The sequence below is a fragment of the Bombyx mori genome, chromosome 13 (assembly GCF_030269925.1).
Source record: "Bombyx mori chromosome 13, ASM3026992v2".
NCBI lineage: Eukaryota > Metazoa > Arthropoda > Insecta > Lepidoptera > Bombycidae > Bombyx > Bombyx mori.
In genome coordinates this window covers 17335292-17362457 of record NC_085119.1, presented here as the reverse complement: position 1 = coordinate 17362457, position 27166 = coordinate 17335292, and the positions used below count along the sequence as shown (strand labels likewise).

General features: G+C 38.3%; 1 protein-coding gene across 4 annotated transcripts in view; it reads right to left on the bottom strand.

Annotated features, from left to right (window-relative positions):
* Positions 1-24190, bottom strand: part of LOC101736718 (ankyrin repeat and BTB/POZ domain-containing protein 3) — a 60961-nt gene extending 36771 nt beyond the window's left edge. For 2 of the 4 annotated variants that reach the window (XM_021349202.3, XM_021349203.3), the window contains exon 1: positions 3119-4361. In XM_021349202.3, coding sequence (XP_021204877.2) covers positions 3119-4338 — 1220 coding nt within the window. In that variant the 5' untranslated portion in view covers positions 4339-4361. Of the gene's footprint in view, positions 1-3118; positions 4365-12736; positions 12869-23885 lie in introns of those variants that run through there. The other 2 variants (XM_012691768.4, XR_005245373.2) reach the window with 2 other exon arrangements.
* Between the last annotated feature and the right edge of the window lie 2976 nt (positions 24191-27166).

Genomic DNA, 27166 nt, shown 5'->3' with positions numbered 1-27166 from the left:
AAACTTGAGGTCTGGGGGTTCATTAATATTGATGAAAATATTTTTAGTTTTCATCATTGATTCAATAATGAAGTCGATGTAAAATAGGAAGTTATCGCAGGTTAAAAGATAAGATGCCCGGTGCATTCGTATCAAGCAATGCGACTGAGCCGGTGTTTAACTATGACAGGTAGGTACCAGCTGTTCTAATGAAATATGTACTTAATAATTGAACACGAATGACTTCCACAAGTTAAGAAGGAATCACATCAAATTCGCCACAAATATAATTTGCTTAACGCGTAGGATATAACGCTTTGCGCGTAGGATGTCTTGTGAGCCCGCACGGGTAGATACCAACACTACCTATTTCTGCCGGAAAGCAGTAATGCGTTTCGGTTTGAAGGGTGGGGAAGCCGCTGTACTGTAGTAACTGAGGTAGTTGTTTGTTAAGTAACTGAGACTTAGAACGAAGGTGGGTAACAGCAATTACATTGTTCATGTCCATGGGCTCCACTAACCACTTATCACCGGTTGGACCCTGAGCTCGTCCACCCATCTAAGCAATAAAAAGTAAAGTAGCTTGGAATAAGTAAGTACCTGCGTGTGTTATTCACTTCCATTATTATTATTTTGTTGATTTCAATTTATGTACTTTTATCGTAATAGGAAATGGTCAGACATTATCCAAACGTTTGTCCTTGATTGACCTTCACGGACATTAGCTTTGTCCACAATCAACTACTGAATGTCCCTGTTTAATCTGTAAGCAGTGTTATTTTTAACGCTCTGTTATTCCAAAAACTTAAAGCACAGTTTTTGGGAATTTAGAATTCGAATTATTATCTACAGATTAGGATTGACACATTAGAAAATGCTAAATCAGAATGGTCTTCAGAATGGTCCAATACTACGGCTCTAAGCTAGTACCTTTCTGATGATTAAAAGGTATTCTTAACGTACGTCCATGTGTCAAATATTGGAAATCACCCAAAGTAATTAAGTAAGTGACACATGATGCGACTGTCGCAACACAATGATAATTGACACGTCTGAATCCCTTATTCTGGTAAATAGGGAACTTTATAAGTTACTTTTTTCCCTACCTATTTGCTAGTAGTCTAACGGGGCTATTCCAGCTACGCGTGGACGGGTAGGTGAGCTCACGGGCTTAATCTGAGAGAATTTACTGCGCAGAATCCACCGAGGGTGAGGACGCTGAGGTAACTTTGAGAAGGTCGCGTTCCCGATCCGTCGGTAGATTCTGCGAAGCACTGCTCTTGCTAGGGCCAGTGTTAGCAAGACTCCGGTTTGAGCCCCGTGAGCTCACTTACACGTCAAGGAGAAGCTGAAATAGCCTCTCAAGGCTATCAGCATAGGTAGGAAAACAAAAAGAAAGACGGTGACCGGTGCTTAAGAGGCTTAAAAGCACCGAGAGTGAATCCGGGGGATCCAACAAGACATTTTTCGGGCGACGGCGGCTTTGCGTTGCTCCGTTGCGGTCGGATAAGATATAAGTGACACATACACGCGCCCAGTATTGCAATGGTCGAATTTTCTTATTAAATCATTCACCTAAACAACGTAATTTGTATATATTACAAAAGCTGTTTGCCTTTTAGATCAACAATAATAAAGAAATCATGAACGGAAAGCGTAAATTCAATTCGATTGGAAGAAAGTGAGGAGAATTGATAAAATGATAGAATTAATACAGATTACTACATTATTATAAAACTTTTTAATTTCGTGGTTTCGTGGTCTTAACTGAATGATCTAATAATGCTTACTGTTAGCGCGGGCCGATGATTATGCGAGACCACTTGATTTCGAGTGAAAACCACTATCGATATCAATTAATAATGCTATGGATTGATGCGGCTATTTTATCATCTAGGCTGTTGGCTAACTTACTATGGATGTTATTATTATTATTATGGTGTATTAAATGTTATTATGGTGTATTAAAAAAAATCGTCCGCTAACATGAAAAAAGTATGTTTGTTACTAGCTAAGCCTGGCTGGTTTTGCTGTGGCATTTTTGTTGAAAATTTCATGGGTTTTATTTTTCTGCATTAATCCGTTTTCTGAAACAAACATAGACCTAATCTACTCCCTGTAAGATCAACTATCTGACAATTAAGATTTTGTCGGAATTGGTCCAGCCGCTTAAAAATACAACCGGAAAAATAGACAGTCATACAAAAATATTATTTCATAAATGTTTTTTTTTATTCTAAGTCCCTATATCCGTGTGAATTTAGTAAGCGTGTCGTCGTGGCCTAAAAGATAAGACGCCCGGTGCATTCGTAGCTTTACAGCAGGTGGAAATTTAGCTCGTTCATCTATCTAATCAATACAAAAAAGGTGTCGACATTCCATACATATACTTAATTTTGCTATAGTATATAAATTACAACGAAAGCTGAATAGATAAATGCTTAAATACTTATACATAACTAAAACTTCCCTTAAGTTAGTTTTATGTGTAAAAAAACACGTTATTGGAATTTTAGTGTCGTGGACGGGTAGCACTTAAGTACGACTCACTAAAGCAATTGATGGAATTTATAAGCGAAGATTATAATATCACCTAAATTGAGATATGAGGTTGCCATCTTACCATTGAAAGCGAAACGTATAATAGTGGTAATAGGCTACCTGTTTAGTATAGTAACCTCCTGAAGACTGTAAACAAGTCCTAATCAAGGTAACTGGGATAAGTTAAAGCTAGTTTAGTAAGGCAGAGACTAGACAGCAGCTTTGACATTGCTTCATATCCATGAACGACACTAACCACTCATCAAATGGAATGATGCTCCTCTGTCTTTAAAGGCGATCAAAATTTGGTAGTCGTGCAGAAACAGTGATGATGACTGAGTTCGTCTTATTAATTTTGAACATAATTCTAATAGATATCAGGAGTTCTATTAGAAGTTCCAAATTTTATATTAAGCACCACATCAAAATGGCATTTCCCACAAAACTTTAATATTTTAGATAGTAAGCTATGACAAATAACAAAACAAAAAAGTTAAGTAAAAATCAGCCAGACGATTGAAATCGTTTTCTTATAGTAATATTTCGTATTTCAAATTGAAATGTTTTAAAAAAATTACATTTGGTTCTTAAAAAGTACCTTTTTCTCCATTCTTGAACGAAGCTCCAATCGCAAGGCTCTTCATCATCAAGAACTGTCGCTTCATGGTGTTCACTAGATCCCCCGTGCACCAATTCGACTAGTTGTCGAGCCCTTTCGAAGTTTTCTTCAAATTCGACAACCAAAAAACCATCAGAACTGATGGTCCCAAACACATCTTTTCTGTACGTTGCATCATTGATCGTCACTACGTCGTCTATAGGGTCTTCATATTTTATTTCTGAATATATAGCTTCCGATACATGAATTTCTGGTGTTGGACATTCGTCTGCTTTATAAATGAAATTATCCAGTCCAATAGTCTCAGTCTCGTTTACAAACCTGTTGACGTATATGGCTTCTGGCTTTTGATTTTCTTCTTTAAGCTTCTCCTCTCTCTTCTGTTCGTTGTGTTTCCTTATAATAGAATCGCCGAAATAAATAACTACTTTGTTATTGTTTTGCGTTATTTTGTTAGCTAGGCCAGCTTCAGTTAGTGGTAAGTTTGGCTTCTTATTTTTCTCTTGCGATATCTTTTGTGCTAATTCTTCGTAGCACGGAAGACGGTTGGTGAGCATGTTTTTCTTTTCAGAGTTAGTCACCTTGTTCTCTTCTCGTTTCTTTTCGACACTCTGGTACACTGGTGGACGGCAGCAGTCGTCGTACTGTGGTTGTGAGTTCCACGGTCTAGGCTCACTGTAAACATGCTCTGTTGATGCTGACATTTGTGGTAAAGGCAGATATTTCTCATGAACGTTGCTGGGATTGGGAGTCTCGTTTTTTCTAAAATTCAAAACGCTACGTCGCACTTTAGATTCGGCGGCGTCGGTACTGTTAACTTTCTTGAGCCGCGAGTTCCCTAATATCTTAAATAATGGCTTATGATCAGTTTGCTTGACACGATCAGTGCTCGGGGCGCGCCGCATCCCAAACGGCCCCGCCTGCTCCTCGCTAGGGTGAGGGTACAGCTGCTCACAGCTGGTCGACTTGTGAGTGGCCATCCTCGTCTTTGTCGAGTTGAGTGGCTCCCTGCTCTGCCAGTGCCTGACTGAGAGTCTGGCCGCACCACGAATGAACTTCATCGGCTCCCATGCTTCGGCCTTTTTGAGAATGAAGTTGTCGCTCATGTTATGTTTATTTGGAGGTTTCCTTGCGTCGGCGGCCCTGCAAGACTGCAGCTCGCGACAGAGGAAGCACGAGCAGCGCGCGGGGCACAGCATGACTGCGCGCTCGTGCCGTGCGCACTGGCCGCGCCGCGACGCCCCACGGCTGCCGATGCCCCGCTACACTCGCTGGAGGCTCGCACGCGAAATTTTCACGGATTAACGTACCGTTCGTAAGCTCGATGCTAGTCATTAAAGACTAACTCATATTTTGATATTAAATTCATGAGAAAACACATTGTTTTATGTGGTTCTTACGTAAATATACATATAACCGACTTCTTAGTTTATAATCGCGCCACTTAATGTAACGCAGGTTCATTCACAGCAAAACTACTTTCACTGTTTAATGAACATTCTGCTTCTCACCATTTCGTAAATGCTCTTAAAACACTCCATCGGCGCTATTTCATCTTTCCTAGTACAAACTCGTAAATTTTATGGATGTCGATACGAGTACACTTTAAAATTTAGGGCAACTCGTCAGCAGCCCCTTCAAAGACTTGAACGGCTATAAATACTCCCAGAAACACATTTTCGTCATATCACTAATGTGTACAGTTAACTGTAACGCATATCGTGTATACTACAACTTGCATATTAAGCTCGTCCATTGCAAAGGTGAACGAAACCATCACTTGAACGCTAAATATAGAGCACTCTATACACCGAGGGTCTATTATGAAAATCTTTTGTATTTGATATGTCGAACGGTATACTTTGAACGATAAACTATATAGTAAGTTAGGATTTCACGTGTTCGATATTTTTAAAAACGTAATACAATAGGATAATATCGATTCTTAAGATTTAGAATCCTTCATAGTTTTTTTTAGTTCCGTACATCTTTGTTCAGGAAAAGTGTTAAATATTAGAAACATCAAAAATTGCCAATTAATGAAACACATTTACATCAGCAACGCATTTGTGGACTCGATAGTGGGCTAAATGACAACTCTTTGTTTTTCTGATACATTGTTTGTATGTGTTGAAAAATGGGTAAGAGAATTCTAACAGCTAGTTCTTTGTTAGCGATGTGAAAGATATTGTTGAAAATATTTCTTTCTACAATTGAAAAGATCCTCCACTGGGCCGGTCAACCGATCGGTTGGTCTGTAAATGACTTATTTTGATGATAACTTATAAAATCAACATTGTTCTTATCATTGACACTAAAAAACAACAGTAATATTATTATTGTCAAAATATTCCTAATAAGGCCACTCTTCAGAGATCTGTCCTTAGATACAAACAAAATGTACATTGAATTCCTAAACCTTTAGGTTGAAAAAAAAACTATTATAAAAAGAGAATCCACAACAAAATTGCAGCTTACAACATTAATTCAGATCGACAAAGATTCGGATCAAGAATGCGGTGTAATGCCGAGGCTCGGTAGCAGATCTGCATACTTTCTTGGTGTTATATCCAGATACGGTCTGGTTTTATGAAGGCGACCCTTACCGACGTTGATTATGAAGCGGCGTGATCAACAAGCAAAGGAAACGATAACACATATTCTGGTTAAGATCAAAGAATGTGGCGGAAAAATATAATGTCTCTGTTTAATTTACACCCACTTTTATGCCAAGTGGTATTTGAATACTATTGATATGATTAAAAGTGAAGTTGTTCATCTATTTTAACTATTTTGATGTTGATATAATTTAACATCCTACATTGTTATTTTTAGCGCCTTATAAGCGGAATATATTTAAATAATACGTGAAGCAAAAACTTTGTATCCCTTTTTACGAAAATTGTGCGGACGGAGGAGTATGAAATTTTTCACCCTTATAGAGAATATAGACAAGAAGTGTACAATGCTAATATTTTTTAAAATAATGCATAAAAGATACATTAAATCAATAAAGAAAACATTACACACACTACATACCATGTATTTGACGCACACACGCATGCATACTATTTATTGTCAAACTTTTGTTCTTGACGTCTGTGGTCAAATTGAGAATAGATTAAATATTGTTTTTCTTTATTAATATTTTTTCATAGAGTAGCCTTGGCGAAATTTGTGATTATAGAAGTATAAAATACAATCATAATAGTGTACAAACTTACAATTCCAATTAATTATAGTCGAATTTCGACTACTGCAGGACCTCTAGTATATTTAAATAGAATTCTAAAAAAAGTAACGTACGTACCTGACAATTAATAGATGACACCACATGTATGGGTTAAGTGACGTGACTGATTTATATGTAATCTATCGAAACAATAGACATTAATAATAATTAGAATAAATGCGTTTTTTTGCCGCACATGCCTATTGCTTATTTAATTATGTATATACATGTATACATAATTATATATACACAAGGTATTTAGACATTTGTTCAGTTGTTATAATTTTTCTGTATGCACCTGTTTTGAATTGCAATCCAGATTGTTATATTAAATATTTAAACTTATAATTTCTATGGTTTTAATTTGTTTTGTGCATCAATAAAGGAATAAAAATAATAATATTACAATCGCACTTAAACAGTATATTCCAGTCTTGTGTTGAAGCTGGCACAATGTTTTCTTTATACTTTGATTGATTGGCAAGCTATGTCATTTTAAAAAATGAGATCTCTTTCCAATTAACGCCATTAATACCATCTTCCGTTGATTGTACTTGTTTTATGTGGACTTTAACCTTAATAAGTTCTTTTTCAACTGTAAAATACAATAATTAAGTAGACAGAGCACCGTCAGCTTATTTTCAAATCAACTTCTATCAATCGAGATCGTATCGAGCGTTCCAACAATAGTTCGTTTTTGTACTAACACCGGCCATTATATTTTCCGTTACATTATCTATACGTATAATTTTAGTAAATTCGTCAGTTCTTTAAATGTGTTTATGTTTTACTGCCTTCAGATAATTTAGTGTTTGGTAGTGATAGCACAGTTGTGTGATAGCACACATGTAATGTGTATGAGTCGGGCGATTGGGCAGTGGTGGTTGGGCAGAGGTATGAATATTACGATATATTATGTTCACGAGTGCCTATGGCGTCTTCCTAGCGTTCTGTTTAAATGGTTAATGTCCACTGACGAGAGTCACTTTCTAGGAAAATGGCATTATCTTGTTTTTTTTTATTCAACACGGGAACAAAATAACTCTGCTATAAAATTTCAAAGAATAATTAGTCTGAAAGGACCAGAGCTTAAGACATTCAAAGCGATAAAGGACTCGGTGAACTCGTGTCTCTTCATGCAACCATGGTTGATGTTGAGACAAGATTTTTTCAAGTTTTTTTTTTATTGCTTAGATGGGTGGACGAGCTCACAGCCCACCTGATGTTAAGTGGTTAGTGGAGCCCATAAACATCGACAACGCAAATGCGCCACCCACCTTGAGATAAAAGTTCTAAGGTCTCAGTATAGTCACAACGGCTTCCCCGCCCTTCAAACCGAAACGCATTACTGCTTCACGGCAGAAATATGCAGGGCGGTGCGGATTCACAAGAGGTCCTACCACCAGTAAGATATGGTATAAGTATAAATGTATAAGTAAAAAAGTCACCAGTATAAATGCACACTTAACATTTTTTTATTGCCTTTAATTGATTATTTCGAACGAGAAAGCTTTCATCGTTCACTCCGCCATAACCGCTTAGCACCTCATGAACGTTAGCTCGTCTACCCCAGACGACAACACAAAAACTTCACAGATTTCCAATGAATATACAACAACAATAGCACTATCGTACTACGAATCGTGAAAATGAACATGTAGAGTTAGTAATGCATTAAACACGCTGTTCTAAGCTAATTGAAATTAGCATATATAGTTTAAAATGTTAAAAAATATGGGTCTGGGTACTCATAGATTAATTCACATCAGGATACGTGTCGATACGATTTGTCTGTGGAAGTGTGAGGTGCACTATGATATTTTGCGTACCGAACTTCGAATCAGACGAGCTGACACTGTTTTCTGAAAGCTTTAGGCGACGCTAAATTGTTTTTTATTCCGCTTTATGGAAGAACAAGCTTACTTGTGGTATGTTTACTGAATGGAGTCTATAAACATCACAAAGTGAATGCCGCCGTCCACCTTGAGCCACGAGCCTAACTTGAATCACAAGTAAAGGTGGTATAGCAGGTCTATACCCTATCGACTGTCCCGCCCTTCAAACCAGAATTCATGACTTCGTTCCAGAAATAGACAGGAGGTAATAATAATAATAATAATAATAAATAATAGTTGTAATATAATAATAATAATTTGAACGCGCTAATCTGGACCGATTTGCCCATTTATTGAGGAAGGCTATAGGCTATTATAACATCACGCTAAGACTAATACAAGCGAAGCACCAATAAATAATGATTCAAAATCGAGTTTTTATTCCCTTTTGAGAGCTTCCGCTGCGTGCGCTGCAGAAACGGTTAAAGTTTCGCTAAAATAATGTATGACAGAATTGTTCCCATTTTAAAGATCTAAAAAAAGTCTGCGACAGCATATGTCTATAAGTTAAGGTTAGCTCACTATAAAGTTTTTATGCTAACCAAATTTGTTCTAAAATAAAGCATTATTTGTGAACCATTCCGCGGGCAAAAGCTAGTATTAAATACATACATGAAAACTCAACTAACGGACATTAAAAATATTTATTGCCTATTATTTACTTGACTAAGGCCCGTAATTAATAAAAACGTACCAACGTCTGCTTAGAAAAAAAAGTAAAGAAAAATAATAATAATAAATAGGTATCTCCTACGGTTCAACCACACGAGCTCTCAGTCCACTCTACCACCATCAAAGAGTGTTCACAAGTACTCACGGCTTGTTACGAGTTAACAAAATTTAAGGATATAACCAGCTCGATCTGTCCCTATCGTAGGCGTGTCGAAAATCAACAAGCACTTCTATGTATTCGTTGTGCTGTGGTCCGTCGTCGTTTTCGCGCAAAACCCACAAGAATACAATAGGAAAATGAAGAATCGCTGATCAAATTACTTTCGCCGGCTCCCACATCTCACGTGGGAACGTTTTTTTTTAAATGTACTTAATTAACTACATAGTGTTTTATGTAATGAAAGTCATTATTACTTTACTTTCATAATGTCATTGTTTCTAAATTTCATAATTATTATCTATACTTCTATACTTAATATATAAATCTATAGTGGTTTTTACGAATGTTCCGTTATAACTACTGAACCATGCATCCGATTGACTTGAAACTTGGTATCCATGTTTTTTTTTATTGCTTAGTTGGGTGGACGAGCTCACAGCCCACCTAGTGTTAAGTGGTTACTTGAGCCCATAGACATCTACAACGTAAATGCGCTACCCACCATGTAGAAAATACATGTACTTAATGGATAGGCTAATGTTTATATGAGTGTTGGACTCCCTATACCAGTTGCGGGGGCGTTAATGATGAGAATCTTTGTGGGGATGAGAAATAATAATGTTAATTTTAAATGCCCAGCGAAGCGGACGGGTACAGCTAGTTTAATTTATAAAATCAATCTTAAATCTTTAGTTCGAATTGACTTAAGGTTCTTTCATTTTGAGTTGCAGTTGCAGGGGAGCATAACGCCCCTCGCCAGCGATAATAATAGGTCCCTATGTCACCCCTCTAGTTTCCTATCTATGTTTAAGTTCTTGGAATAACAATTAAATTATATAGCCGTAAAAAGGACTCAAAGGTGATATCGGTACTCGTGAAAATGTGATAACAAATTTTTATTATTCTGATTTTGAGATATCGAAATCTCATATTGCGACTGAGACTCGTGTGAAACCATTAAAGAAACGTTGACAATAAACACCATTATTTCCTAACGAAGCACTACACGAAGTCATCATGAGCTCAGTAAAAAGCTCCGAGTCGCGCCGAGGGCGTATTATTTAGACATTTAAAATCGGGAATGCGGCCGGGCTGAGCTACCAAATCTGCGACGGGGACCGAAAAACCACATACGTAGGGTTGCTGTCGGTTTTTTTATTGTAACAAAGTACTGTATGTAGAGAATTTCTTTAAATCTTGTAAGCCCTATACGAAGTCAGTAGCACAGAGAAAACACTTAACATTTATCAGTAGTAACCTTATGATGCTGTGCTAGGGTTTGCAGGCCAGGATGTGGCTTTCATGATTTGATTGAGACTTTGTTTTTATGTTTGAACCGACTCGACCGCCTCTTGTACAACTGTATCTGCTTTTTGAGTGTTTTTTGAATGTAAATTGTGTTCTTGTGTGCAATAAAGTGTATTCTCTCTCTCTCTCTCTTAAGAGTTTAAAACCGATTGGTCACTCGTCCGCCTTAAGTGAAAAATAAAATGATAACTATTAAGTTGTGTATTTTAATAGCGACGAGTGGTAGCCACCACATAAAGTTGTGGATAACGAGATCGTCCAACATTGTTGCCGGTTGTAATTAAATAGTTATTTCGTGAAATGACGAGACAGTCTTTAACACACCTGGCGCATTCATTAAACGCAATCAGTCCGCCATTCTGAATCTTGATGTGTTTAAACATAAGAAAATATACATATAAGGAACAGGTTTGTCTTGTACATTGAAAACATTGATACAACAATTATTTGAGAACACTATTAAAGATTGCGATTCAATTGTAGATTTATTTTTTAATATATTTATTTAATATATTTTGTACACACAGCTGTTAGAAAAGACACGACAATAAGGATACAGAGTACAAGGGCACTACTTATTTCATGTTGAAATTATTTAGATATTATTTTTGGACTATGATCAAATTTTTTTTTTTTGTTTTTAAATGATGAGGGGTTTAATTTTTAGCATAAAACTGCCATTAAATGTGCGCGCCAGCCCTGCTGCAACGAATCCGGATTTATCTGTACGCTGTGGAATGTCAAACGTGTCCCCCGGGGGACGTGGTGAGCTCACACGCGAAAACACTTCATGGATATACTTTAAAAGGCGACGGGAAATTATCTAACGGACCTCAACAAACAAATATGAAGACTGATGAAGAAGCTGAACTGGGTTGAGATCACCAGGGTCTAGTTCATTTTACTCTCAATACACAAGGGCAGACGATTTTCCTTGGCGCTAAGCAGTTGTGGGAAGCCATAGACGTCAAAACATGAATGTTACTGCTCACCATGGAAATGAGGTGGAAGTCCCATTTATTTAAAATTATTTAAAATTACGTGGCAGAAATGGATAGGAAGGCGATACCCACCAGGGGGAGCTGACAATTATCAGAGGTCAAGAGGATTGAGGTTTAAAGACAGGAAAAGCTTAGAAAAGAAAATGTAATTGAGGATTGAGATACTCGAGTTATGGATATAATCTTAATTATTAAACAGATGACTCTATTGTCGCATCGTATATTATTTATCATTGAACCTAATCGACTAGAAATACCGAAAACACAGTGAAACGTGACGGTCTTTCGAACCAACGACCTTTCACATGAGATCACGTATGGAAGAGTTGTGCCATGATTACGATTATATTACTAGAATGATATACAGAAGTCGCTCATAATACAATAATAGTGTAGATGTGGCACATAAAATAAAATTATTCCACTGATGCACTTTTACTCTTCCAAAATCTTCTTATAATAATTAAGAATTTATTGACACCTGTCTGAAGCTTTGCTCATTTTAATCGTCTTCGCCATCTTTTTTTTCTCTGTCACTCTTTTCCCCTTCAAACTTTTTCTCTCACTAAATTTTTATTTTTTATTTTTATTGCTTAGATGGATGGACGAGCTCACAGCCCACCCGGTATTAAGTGATTACTGGAGCCCATAGACATCTACACATCTCATCACATCTTAACGCTCCGTTCCACACTCTTTTCATACGTTCTATTCTTACCAATCCTCCAATAGTATTCTTCATTTAAATATGATGTCTGGTTAGACACAAAATATAACGGTGTAATCTGAGTTTTGACCTAAAAGCCAATAAAATGCGCGATAAATCATCAATTTACGAGGACTTCTCGTTATAAAGAACCGATAAGGATTTAAATTGAATTCAAGTTATTCGGCTTTTAGTGACAGGACGACAAACTGTTTATTGTACAGAATATAATATAAATTTTGAAATGTTTTTTTTTCCTTGGAAATGTATTTTTTATTTAAATCAGTGTTATTTTATATATTTATGCGTCTTGGTTTTTTAATGCCCTCGATGGATGTAGGAGCTCATGACTCAGCTCGTGCTGAGTGGATACAGCAGCCCATAGATACCATTACAGCATGGAAGTGCCACCTACCTTGGACCACATTCCAGGTGTTCCACTCTTCACACCAGAACGCAAGACTGGTTCGCGAGTTGGGAAAAATATAGCAGTTAGCAGCTTGGGCTTACAATATACTCTTCACGCTCACTCTATCTAGATTGTGGGTACTCCATGGTGGATGATAATATGGATAACATCTCGGTTTCGGTAAGCTTTTATACGTAGTGTGTTTATTATTTACCTTCTAGGTTTCGGTCTAAGGATCTCATGCGGGGCAGGTTGTCGGCGCGGTGACCACGCGGTGCAGGCGCAGCCGTGCTCACGTGAGTCCCCGCCGCTCACCGCCTCCGCGCGCCCCCCGCACGCATCCTCACTAACAAACAACAGAATGTGTTAAAAGAATATTAATTTGAAGAATATTCATTTAAAGATTGAAGAAAGAAGAAAAGAATATTAATTTTAAGAATAAAGAAATTAATTTAAAGAATACTAGTGGTAGGACCTCTTGTGAGTCTGCGCGGGTGGGTACCACCACCCTGCCTATTTCTGCCGTGAAGCAGTAATGCGTTTCGGTTTGAAGGGTAGGGCAGCCGTTGTAACTATACTTGAGACCTTAGCACTTATATCTCAAGGTGGGTGTAGCGCATTTACGTTGTGGATGTCTATGGCTCCAGTAACCACTTAACACCAGGTGGGCTGTGAGCTCATCCACCCGTCTAAGCAATAAAAAATATCAAGGTATAAGGCACATTATTAGATTGATCGAGTTGGCATCACTGATGTGCCGATTTGTCGAGATGGAATCTTGCGTCCAGTTTTAAAGAAGGAAAACAGCCGCTGTTTCAATACGACGAAGACTCGGCCTTACAATCATTTGTGATTTTTGTATGTGTTTCCCGCTAGCCGCTGGATATCAAACGCACCACCTGGACAACATGGTTCGCATGTGGTCCGTGGACTAGTCTACCCAGGCCAAGAAATAAAAATCTTCGTTTACAACTCCTTAATTTCGAAACATAAATAGCAACTGCCTGCAAATTTCTTCACGGCCTATTACAAAACAGACAGTTAAGTGTATTCCGAATACAAGCGCTCCTTATTAATTCAATTGAATGTATGATTGGGAACTAGTCCACACGTTATATGCACGAGGGTATAACACAATGAGTCCCTTGTGCGTCGAACCAGTCGAACCCCGGACGTGTGGTATTCAGGACGAACGATTATCGCATACAAAAGCACACTGTGTTTTTAAATCTCTTGAAATTTATAACCGACTAGCTGACCCAGCAGACTTCGTAGTGCCTCAATTGATAATTAAAAGACCTAAACTTTTGTATAAAATAAACTTAAAACAAACAAAAGGTATCCGTCCGACGGGGGACACATCAAAGGAAAAACAAAATTGTTTTTATTTAATTCCGAGCATTTTCATATTTATCTACCTTTTAAACATTCTTTGGACTTCCACAAATAATTCAAGGCCAAAATTAGCCAAATCCGTCCAGCCGTTCTCGAGTTTTAGCGAGACTAACGAACAGCAATTCATTTTTAAATATTTAAAGATTAGTAAATAGGAATTTAATTGTATACCGAATAACAAATAATTGCAGGTGGTCAAATAAGCGAGATATTCAGCCTTGTTATCCACCTGAGCTTTAGTTTCGTTGTGCCTTTTGAGCACAGTTAACATCTATACCACCTCATGGGTATGGGGACAAAGGAAAAATATCATAATTTCCATTAGTAGCAAACGTTTCCATCAGGCTTAGAGATTTAGACAGTCGAATTTCAAGGTACGTGGCGGAATATACTTTGTAGCTTCTATGGCAAAATAACCAAGGCATTGCTCAGAACTTTGTTGACTGCTCAGCACTCTTTTGCAACTTCGGTTGGAGAAGACAGTGTCATAGAACTTGAAGAACACTACTTCATCTTAGATCAATTAGTATTTAGGAAAAATAAGCTCTTAGAAAAGCACTGTGAAACTTATTACTAATTTAATTTATAATGGTATATATAAGTTGAATGGTACCACGGGAGCATTGTGCTTACAAAGTTACTAATAAAAGAAAAGCATTGATTCGTAACATGGGGTGTCCGATTCAATGCCATTGTCTTGTGTCACGCGCTGCCGATCTCAGGGTGCGCGGTTCGATCTGCCTTTGTGCGCTTTGATTACAATAATACGTTAAAATATAAGAGAAAGTGACTATCAAACAGGAGATAAATTGGCTACTTGAAATTTAATTCCTATATTATTTTAGCTGTCGGCTTTATTAATTTATTATTTTAATTTTTTATATTTTTCGTTTATTTGTGATAGGACCTCTAGTGAGTCCGTGCGGGTAGGTACCACCGCCCTGCCTATTTCTGCTGTGAAGCAGTAATGCATTTCGGTTTGAAAGACTGGACAGCCGTTGTAACTATACTGAGACCTAAGAAATTATATCTCAAGGTGGGTGGCGCATTTAGGTCGTAGATGTCTATGGGCTCCAGTAACCACTTAACACCAGGTGGGCTGTGAGCTCGTCCATCCATCTAAGCAATAAAAAAAAAAATATAAAAAAAAATTCATTCTTTTATAATTTATTAAACAAGGTGAAGACCATAATGTTTTGTATCTTTTGTTGAAATTTGCGATTGACTACAGTAGACAACAGTTCCTCGGTAATACCTACCACTGCAGGATTACCTTTTCATCAGTTAAAACTAAAAAGATATAACTCTACAGCACTTACTACTTATTAAAGTGGATTTATCCCAAATTCTACTTTTTAACTCCACGTTAGACACTTACATCAGAATGCTTCATGGCCCATAAATAAATGGGCTTAGTCACTGATAGACAATACGTTTCCCGCCGTTCCGGACAAATTGTGTACTTAATGAGATGTCATTTATATGTGGGCTGTGGTCGGGTTCAGAGACCTTAGTGTCCGACATCCATCAAGATGCTATTTAAAGTTTAATATCGGTATGGTGATATATATACGTCCCTCTCACGCCATAGATTGCGGGTTTGAGAATGGAACAGTATTTATGTGGTTTGATTAATTAAACACAGATAATCAAAGTTCGTGGAGTATAGAAATCAAATCAAATAAATAATGTTAACTGTATAGATTATAAAAATATATAATCGTTTATAGTGTTTCAGTGGAGTCCCGAGTGAAATTAAAAGTCCTCTGAAATTTTACCTTACTAAAATAATTGAACACTTTGAAAACAAGAAGTAATACGGTAAGGTATATATCTCAGTTCAAGCTATGCGAGGCTCGTGTGCCGTGTGGGAGGGGCACATAAATCGAGTAAATCGATGCTTATGCGTTCGGATGCCTTCGTGTCAGGTAGATAGATACACGGACGATCTTGTGTTCTTAAGTTTTGTTTCTCGATATTGTTTTTTTTTATGATTGAAAGATTACTGGTGGCCCGGAGGCCTTTTCAGTTTCACCAGAACAGGTGGGCGAGCAAAGGCTCAGCCAGAAGGGGTGGGATTTGCTAACGGCTGCCTGAGCGCCTCCGAAGGAGACCTAACAACTCAAGAGCAACTGCTTCGCGAATGAATCTACTACCGAATCGGATTAGTGACCCGCTAAGAAGATCCGGCGAGAAACTCAGCGGGCTGATGCATGGGTTGGGTTGCACGTCGACCTCTTTGTCGAGTTCGACGAGCACGGTTACCGGGGTTCCTAAGCCTGCTCCTAGTGTTAAAGCTGAAGGCGTCTAATGCAAAGGTTATTAGATTTGATGGATCCGTAAGGACGTGTAAGCTCGATATGGGCGATCGAGCATACTACTCATCTGTTCTTAAATGCTTTCTATAGGGCATAAGCTTTGTGTTAATGCCTCCACCGATTTTGAGGTATTACGTCTGATCTCAATTGTATAGTATAACAGCCGACACCTTCTTAAGCTGAAAGGCATGACTGCTTCTAAAATATACGATTATCTCTCTAAAAAGTCCACCGAGTTTCTCGCCGGATCTCTTCAGTGGGTCGAGATTCAGATCCCGTGGTATATTCTGTGGAGCACTGTTCTTGCTAGGGCTAGTGTTAACAAATTCTGTCAAGTTGAGCTTGCGCGTTCATATATTATTATGCATTCGGGCGTAACTGGAATAACCTCCTAAGCTATCAGCGAATAAGTAGGGAAAAAACTCTCTAAAGTAGATATGATTATAGAGAAGTGTATATATATAGAAGTGTATAACTTACTTGAGACCTTAGAACTTATATCTCAAGGTGGGTGGCGCATTTACGATGTGGATGTCTATGGGCTCCAGTAACCACTTAACACCAGGTGGGCTGTGAGCTCGTCCACCCATCTAAGCAATAAAAAAAAAACTAATTTTTAAAAGATCAAAATAATAACAGACACAGGTATTTGTGTTTCATTGTGATACGCGTTGATCTATTGAGGTTCGTGTTGAATGAAATGAAATTTTGATGACAAAAATATATTATTCTTCAAAATTGTCGAAGATGATACTTTAAAAGCATTCGATATTAGCAACTGCGGCGGACTGCTGTAGCTGAAATTTTAATTAAAGATAAGAGTATCTGAGAATAGCTGAGTTCTGTCGGATATTCTGAAGCGGGTTTGGCTGACTCGGTGGTGCAGTAATTAGCGCCCCTAACTGTTGCGTCGTGGGTTCGATTCCCACAACAGGTTTGTTTGCTTTTTCTCTGGGTTTTTATTATCTATATATTTAAAGTATATATATCAGTCTCTGGTACCCACAAAACAGGGAATCTTAATCTTAATCTAATGCGTTTCGGTTTGAAGGGTGAGGCAGCCGTTGTAACTATACTGAGACCTTAGAACTTATATCTCAAAGTGGGTGGCGCATTTACGTTGTAGATATCTATGGGCTCCAGTAACCACTTAACACCAGGTGGGCTGTGAGTTCGTCCATCCATCTAAGCAATAAAAAAATCTTTCTTTGTGATCAGATGTCTCCACGTGATTTGTGCCCAGTCATTTATTTATGATTTATAAAACCTTTGTATATTTGTTTATTGACTTGATCTGTATTAATAATCATATTATAATGCAGTCTTCGATTATCCGAATGAACGAACAAGATCACTTGAATTCACTTGAGATGCTTTTGTGCATTCAAGTGGAGCATTTTGCAAATTGCTACAGCATTCACTTGAAAGTTATTAATACTGGTGCTTACTGAGGGTATTAAAGGCGCGTGGCAAGCACGGTCTTGTCTGCGTCAGAAGCGAAGCAAATTATATGAGTTTTAGTTTTTGAAGTAATTTGATCTCATGTCTCAATGAGGGCAGCGCTACTCCCGAACTCTTACAGACTCCTGTAATCGCACAAGACCTGGGAGTACGTATTCTACATTCTCTGATTTTGGTTATTTTTATATGTATATTTATGATTATATTCTTTTACAATCAAACATTATCTACCAGGTCTTCGGTTTCGATATAATTTTGTCCGGCAAACAGTAACCTACATCACTTCAGCCAATAAAAGTTCTTGTGATACATTCCTTCAATACTACGAGTCACAAGCAAAATCAACAAACATACGTATGCATTTACTATTACATTAATATTATTATGCGTGGTTTTTCTTAAGTTAACATTTACTTCAAGTAATCTTTAAAAAAATTGCCTTGCTTAAAACTGCTCTATTTTTTTAAAGTAACTGTGACCATCTATGCTTGCCTTGTATTGTGTTCTGCTCGATGAAATAAACTGAGGAGTGGGAATTAGTCCCTAACTATTCTAGTAACCTCGAGGGGCTATTCTAGATTCGCTGAACAGTATTTTTTTTTTTTTTGCTTCGATGGGTGGACGAGCTCACAGCCCACCTGGTGTCAAGTGGTTACTGGAGCCCATTGACATCTACAACATAAATGCGCCACCCACCTTTAAAAATAAGTTCTAAGGTCTCAGTATAGTTACAACGGCTGCCCCACCCTCCAAACCGAAACGCATTACTGCTTCACGGCAGAAATAGGCAGGGCGGTGGTACCTACCCGCGCGGACTCACAACAGGTCCTACCACCAGTAGGTGAGCTCACGGGGTTCAGGCCTGACGATGTTGCTAACACGAACCCTAGCAAGAGCAGTGCTTCGCAGAATCTACCACCGGATCGGAAACGCGATCTACTGAGAAGATCCGGCGTGAAGCTCAGTGGGCCTTTTTTTGATCACACGGCATAACACATTTGACAGCTTCAAAATGAATATTGAAGTTATCCGATTTCAAATTACACTAAAACAATGATATCAAATGTAATGTTGCTAAAGAAAAATGTTCTCTCAAACAATAAACACACAGACGATATTTTCTTATCCGAAAATGTACATACTACTTTACAAGTCTAAGTTCATGAATCGTAAATTATAACCAATCCAGACGTCAGACCCTACACTACTACACTCTAAAGGCTACCGTACAACCTTGCATAATATTTCTATTGAACGTTAAGCTTGCTGTCAAGAATTCCACACGTTTCAAACAAGTTCCAATTAAATTTGAAGGGGTAGATAGTGAAATTTACAAGTTTAGCCTGTCTATAGCTGACATAAACAGAGTCAGCATTCCGACACAGACGGAGTTAAATGGTGCAGACAATGTAGTCAGGGAGGCTTTTAGATATTAGCTTTAGTAATAGCATTCCGAAATGTCACTAAGAACAGTACCAGTAATTGTAGGTACTAAGCTGGTTTTAGCTTTACTGTAGACAAGTATTGCTGTGTTGACGGCGCGCCTTCCCTTGATTTGCTTGAAATCAAATTACCTGAGTTCCAGTGCAAAGGTTTAATATCAGTGCCGCCTATCGTTAAATCTCTCTTCCTAAAGACAATAGTTATGTATTACTTTATCTATTTAAGCTTTTGAGAAGTAAAGATAAAGGGAAGATCTTTCATTGAGCGGGTTATTTTACTCGATAGAACGATGGTCCTAATATTGTTGTTCGGAAGTTGTATATTATTAAGCAAGCTTACCTTGAAAATGTCGTAGCGAGATTTAGATATTTGTCTATGTGTTGAATATAAGAATATCTTGTGTTCTATGATAGTTACCGGCTACAAACTTATAACAAATATTATTATTGTTCCTTTTATTATTTAGTAACGTTTTTACTTATGTTGCGTGTCTAAATAAACAAAAAAAAAACATCGCAGTTTGTACTGAGTACAATATCTGGTCGGTGGTGCCCAGTTTGTAAAATCATTTACGTACTCATTTAATCAGCTTAGAACCAAAAAAAAAATTGTAATATGCCGGTGGTAGTTGTATTAGTGCAGTGGTCTCGTAAGTAAATGTTAATCCTGATCCCACGGATCGGTTGCAGCCTTTGGGTCTACGGAGATATTTCAGTTCGGTGTTTCAACAGTTCGAAGCACTGGGCTTCTCAACGAGCTACTCTTTACGATCTGACTCTACCACATATCATATTTCAAACGAGGCTGGGTCAAAGGCTGAAGATTAAGTGGTCACCGGAGCCCATAGACATCAACAATGTAAATGCCGCCACCTACCTTGAGATATTAGTTCTAAGGTCTCAGTTTTTACAGTACAACGGTTGCCCACCCTTCAAACCGAAACGCATCTCAACATCCGATCACTGCCCAAGGCCGGGCAAGGTTGGAGTGTTTCCGCTGCTAACACTACCACCAGACACGCGGAACCAAGGACACCTGTTTGGTGAAATCGTCGAGGAGATAATCGACGACTCTACGTCAGCCGTCATGATACGGCAGCCGGTCAGGGCGCCCGAAGCGGCTCCGCTGGTATCCCGGGATGTAATTCTGGGGCAGAATCAGCCTGCTTGTTGAAAGCGCGATACACCGCCAACCGGTTGCTCTTCTACAGCAGTTCTGTGGAACTACAGTTTTGCAGAACTGTTATCATGCGGCGCGCTAGAATGCTGGTAGCGCGCCGCCCATCTTCGGTCCTTCAGGTCGCCTCGTAGCTTTCCCCGAGGGAGGCTGTCCCCTAGATGAATCGAAGCCGGCCGAAAGCCTTTCTCCGGTCCCCGGACGGAAACCATAGATCGGTGCGGAGAGGAAACGGCTCAATGATCTGTAGACTGTAGGGCGGGTTTGCTTGTCGGCGAGGTCACGACTTCAGTACGGACCGTCGAAATTGAAGCCTTCACGCTCGATGGCCACCTCCGTCCGGACGTGGCTCTGCCCTGTCGGGGAGGTCATACTGCCATGCCTAATCGTCAGCGAGTACCTCCGCTTTCAGGTTCCATTGAGGCATCCCGGCGAAACGCACGCCGCCTCAACGGAGATTCTCGAATCGTCCTGACCGCGATCCCACGCTGCAGGCGTCGCAGCGCCATGGTATTCCTACAGGTCAGGGCGCGACGCAATATTGGGGCTTCGTACAGTACCATCAACCGCAGCACCCTACGTAGTGGCAACCCACCGTCGTGCCAGATCCTGATACAAACTTAATGATCGTAAAATAGAAAAGCGGCACTTACTATTTCATCGTGCATTTAGGACGATACCACAGTCGTAAAATCCTATTAATAAAGCAACGATCGAGCTGTAAAAACGCTAATTTATAACCGGTATATAGACGATGATATCAAAACTTTAATATTCAAGATGGAATACATTAAGAATTACATTTTAAGTACAATCGGTTTGTTTTATGAAGTCCTGTGTCGGTGGATGTTATCTGAGTAACTGTGTTTTTATTGAGTGTTGTAACTATATTTCTAAAACAAAATTAAATTGAGATCGAAATTTTGCAAAATAGACATTTCCTACCTGCCTACATTCATTGACTCATTGTCGAAAACAATTAAGTTTACTGACATAATTTCTTTATTAATTAGGTACATTTTGTACATGTAATTTGTTTATTAATTACATTTTGTACATGTAATTTGATTATTAATTACGCTTTGTCCGTATAAATAGTATGTATTTATGTGATCTATCTATCTGTGTGTAAATGAGGAATAAAACATGAAGTTCTCACAATATTCAGACACCTTTCTTTGTCAATTTGAAGAAGATTATGATTTCAATAATTTTATTTTCAATCTAGCTAGCTATCTAGCTATCTATAGATTATCCGGTAAGAAATAGTAATGAAAACACGCACGAAACACACCATAAAAGACTTTCAATCTTCAAAATTGCCCTGAGTAAAAATACGGTTAATGCTAATTCGTATTTCCCGAGTTCTAAGCAAACTGTTGAGAGCGGTAACCTAAGTATGGATCTACTTAACTCAAATAACACGTTTTATCCTTTTGAAAGGTTGAGTTTCTTAGTAAATGCATCTTTACCTCAGTTTCTCTATAGAATGGGGTTCTGTATCTGTGAGTGTACACCAAGAACATGGCAATTTAGTTTCTCTAAATTAAATCTGCATTCAATGCGTGTATCACTTGTAATATTACTTCGAACATGATGTTTGGGTTCGAGTTTTTTTTTTTTTTATTGCTTATACAGCTGGACGAGCTCACAACCCACCTGATGTTAAGTGGTTACTGAAGCCCATAGACAGCTACAACGTAAATGCGCCACCCACTTTGAGATATAAGCTCTAAGGTCTCAGTATAGTTCTAACGGCTGCCCCACCCTTCAAGCCGAAACGTATTACTGCTTCGCGGCAGAAATAGGCTGAGCGGTGGTACCTACCCGTGCAGACTCACAAGAGGTCCTTCCACCAGTAAAAATGAAAATATGTGTTCTTACATTCAACAATTTATGTAAAAGCGTTTTGATGTTTAATTAACGTAAAATTGTAATTGTTTTTAAAGATTAAGTTTAATTCGAATTTCACTACATTTGTTTTTATTATTAATGAATTATTAAATATCAGAATCTAAATAATTATTTAAATTACACTTTATTCGAGTGCGTCATTTATGAATTAACATGATAGCTTCTAGAGTTCATTCCACTTCAACTCGCTATATTTTGAATGGTTTTTTATTTATTTATTTTTCGTGAAGGAAGAATTACTGATGGTCCGAAGGCCTTTTCAGTTTCACAAGAACAAGCGGGCGAGCAAAGCCTTAGCCAGAAGGGGTGGGATTTGATAACAACTGCGCGAGCGCCTCTAAAGAGAATTTATCATAGTGACACAATTCTAAACAGTTTATGCGCACACTAGGTACTTAAATTTGAATTTTTGCGTTCGAAATTTATAATTTAAAGTTTATAATTTGCGTAATTACTGGTGATAGGACCTCTTGTGAGTCCGCGCGGGTAGCCTCTCCACCACCACCGCTCCGCCTATTTCTGCCGTGAAGCAGTAATGCTTTTTGGTTTGAAGGGTGGGGCAGCTATTGTAATTAATTATATTGAGATCTTAGAACTTATCCAGTAACCATCCAGTAACCACTTAACACCAGGTGGGCTGTGAGCTTGTCCACCCATCCAAGCAATAAAAAAATAAACAGCTAAACCAAGGAAAGGTTAATTGAGTCTTTGGCAGCACTAAGCGCCTTGACCATACTCCTGGTACCATAGATATAAGCTGCGGTAACCATTTACAGTCCGGTCTGCAGCAGAAGACAATAAAAAAACATTTTACTACCTTCTGAAAATTATACACCTAGAGATATCCGAAGCTTTTTGTAAAACAAGACTATTCAATGGTACGCATTTCGAAAGCTCCACAAGAGGCATGTAATCAACTAGATGATTACAATTATTGGAGACTTCCAACTGCTGTTTACAGAACTGGTTTTCTTTGTATGATATTATTCTTGAAATACTTTCCGTGGCTTTGTAAATAGTCTTAATTTTATTCTGATTGTGTAACATAATATGTTGTATTTTCTTTTCGCTGAATGGTTCGTTTCAATTTAAGATATGAATGAATGAAAAAAATGTATATTTCAAATTAAAAAATACTTTTTTGTTTTAAAAAAAAACAAGCTATGCCTAGGTTCCGTACTTTGTTTTGTGAGGCAATAATAAATAATTTAAAGAACGAAGAAATTCTATGCTTCGAAGACATTACATAACCAAGGTGCCTATATTTTTGCAATTATTTGTATAAAATATCAATAATTGGTCGGAATCTTTAAATTGTTGATATTTCTTAATAAGCTTACGGCCCTTTTGCTGTTTTCAGAATCATTAAAGAACACATCGTGAAACCCCTCACTCATCTTAAGCTTAAGAGTGAAACCTTGAACTGCTTAGTCCGTGACTTCTTAGCAGAAAAAATTGGTATAACGATGGAAGCGACCCCTTCGGCATTTCAAATTGCCTGAACAGCCAACAATAGGTACTACTAATTCATTAACTGCTAGTAGCATTTTATCTATGACTTTCACAATTTTTTCTTAGTTCATTTCAAAGTTTTGTATTACAATTAAAAATAATTTAAAAACAACTTTCGCTTCAGCAAATCAATGAAAATATTACCTAGCCATACATTCCACTGATAAAGCACACACCGGTACACAGAACTGCTTTTCAACGTCATAAAAACACACTTATACACATTAAATCATTAAAACACGACAAAATACATTAGGATCAATTATTTTTAGAATGCACCAGATGAACTAAACTAAATATTGTACAACCTTCTCAAGACATTAACGAGGAATGTTTTCGGATTACGTTCAAATATCATATGAAATGTACGAAATGTTTTTAAGTAGTTTTTTTCCGTTTAAGGATGTGGGCAGACGCATACAAGGCGCGCAATACACTGGCGGACCGCGTCCCCGGCTCTCCTATAAATTCTTTACAAGACTCGTGCCAGAGCTTGGCCCTGTACAGTCGCGTACAGTCATATGAACGGAAGCCCTTCAGAGGTGTTAGTTTTAATTACTGTTAAAAATGTGTTTTAATATCTTCAAGAAAATATATTTTAATAGTATTTATATAATTTCACAATGCTTTTTAGGAAAATATAATACTAGCACCTGTTTATTTTTCTTTCTCAGTTATTTTTATGTATATTTGTAAAATGAGTTTGTTATACATACAAAAATCTCTTGGAAAAACATTTTAGGCACCTTAGAATAAAGAATAAATACAAATAATTCACAAACAAACATTGGAAGGTAAATGTTCGACGTAAAAGTATTTTTTTGATGATTGAGAGATTACTGGTAGCCCGGAGGCCTTTCCAGTTTCACCAGTACAGGTGGGCGAGCAAAGGCTCAGCCAGGAGGGGTGGGATTTGCTAACAACTGCCCGAGCGTCTCCGAAGGAAACATAACAACTCAAGAGCAACTGCTTCGCGAATGAATCTACTACCTCATCAGAATCGCGACCCGCTGAGAAAATCTGGCGAGAAACTCAGCGGGCTGATGCATGGGTTAGCGTAAAAGTACCGTCGAGCACGTGGGTTTAAATAGTAAAATGTTGGACGCGATAGTACAAGAGATCGGCGTGTGCGCTGCCTCCGGTCGTCGCTCGGGCAACCAGTCAAACCGCCCGCGGCCCCCCGCCCTCCGCGCTCGGTCCCAAACTTTAACAACCACATTCGAAACCTGACCTAAATCGAACTTAATATAGCTTAAAGTTACATTGAGTAAATTATCAGTTACCGCATTTTTCGGTTTGGCAGTAGCTATTTTGTACAGAGCGTTCCTCGTGGCGTTTTCAATATTGTATTATCAGACGATTGATAATTTAAGCTTTAATGTGTGGCAATAAGGTTACTTATAAACATTGGCATTAGAATGCACCTGTCGATTTGGAACTTACATGATCGAAATAAAAATTAACAGATATTCGATACAATTATATTGGTGGTTGGTACCCGATGTACAAGATGTCTGGGCACGGTATATTTAAGTAACTTCGGTAAAATGAAAAATGAGTGGGATTTTTATTAAATTCCAAGACCTGGCCAGACGAGCTCCGCCTAGTGCCGTGTGCTTATCGGACTTCCAACTAAACCCTTCTAACCTGAACTCAAGACCAACACCGGCTTTGAGGTATGATTGAAAGCTCAATATCGACTATGCTGTCTTTAAATTTGTATCGCACTATTACTTCTTGATCTACAGGTCATATATACTTGGCGAGGCTCGCAAAGCCCCCTTACGACCAGAGACTTCCATTAGTATACTAAGTACATTTTAAAGCGGTGGTTTGAAGAATTCTCGGAAGGGAAGCCACGCCCGGTGTAATTTTATCATCAACCAATTAGATAGCATGAATTAGAAAACTGATGTTTATTCGTGAATATTCTTCTTTTTAATCGTGTCACTCTTGACAGAGTGGTCGTGATCGTCATGTAGTGTTGGAAGGGGCAGACTTGATGCGTCTCACGATGTCCCGCCATCTCTCCCTGCTCGAGGCCATTCTTCTGCACTTAGTGCACCATTCTGTGTAGTGGCACATCCACGCTGACCGCAACTTTGAAACTTTATTAAATTTAAAGCAGTCCTCATTAAAAATGGTCTCTTACAGGCTCTCCTAAAATTTATCGCCATCACGCTACACAGCAAATGTACCTATCGTTTCGTTGTATGTACTACATACAAATTGCTATTTGCAGATCAGAGCTCAGCTTAGTCAGACTGGAATATCGGTAGAAATTTCGCTGTAACTAGGAGTTGTAGAAGTTCTCGTAGGAACTCTTTTTGTTTCTATTGGTCTGGATGAAGAGCTGATGTAAACTGGTTGACGAAATACCTACATAAAAATAGCTACGTCAATGTCACCAGCCTGAGACTTACGCACAGACTCAGCATTGTATGATGACTTTCCCACCGACTAGACTAAGTCTTTCAAATCAGAACACATGTCTGCTGAAAGAATGTTGCATCACGAGGTGACCCTCAGCACGTCCACACATCAAAAGCAATAATAAATAAATTATTTATTTAGATCGGCGATCACGTAGGTAGGTATAACTAAGCACCTATCTAGCGGTCGTCTCGTCTCTCATCTTAAGCCGCTTATTTGGCAGCTGTCGTTTGGATTTTCATCTAAGAGGTTCGTATATGTCTGTCGTATCGTGAACTATGTTGTCAGGTGGGTTAACAGCTATATTACTTTCTATTAAATAGTGTATACTATTTTCATTGACTTTCAACCCAACCAAACATTTTAGTCCAAAATGTTCTTTTAACCCTTTGAGAGCGAACCGCCGATAGATCGATTCTCTATGATTGCGTAGAGTGCGAAGCGTCGGATTACCGACTATTTACGCAGTTTAATTCTCTTGTCGTGGCCGTCGGTAATTACATACCCGATCCTGCGGACCGAATGGTAAGCAGTCGACGTCGCCCTAAGCACGTCATTTCGGGTCCTCCCGATTCAACTTTCTGGTCAAACTCGTCGCTCACGACGAAGGGTTCAGTGAGTAAATTAACCCATAGAGAGCCCACTGAGTTTCTCGCCAGATTTTCTCAGTGGGTCGCGTCCGATCCGGTGGCAGATTCTGCGAAACAAGGCTCTGGCTAGGGCTAGCAACGTCTTCAGGTTAGAGACCGGTGAGCTCAGCTTAGGTAGAAAAAAAAAATACGTAGTTTCTTTATAGGTATTAGGAATCGACCCGTACAGACCTGTTTTTTGTTTAATTTTTTTTTTTGCTGAATTTTTGTAATTTTGTTTAAGCTAAAGTTTTTATAAGGTATTTATTTACAAAAATCCTTTAGAAATTTTAGCAAAATATGTAAAAATAAGCTCGGCACTAAAAGAGTACCTATATGTATTTTAACAGAATGTAAACGTCT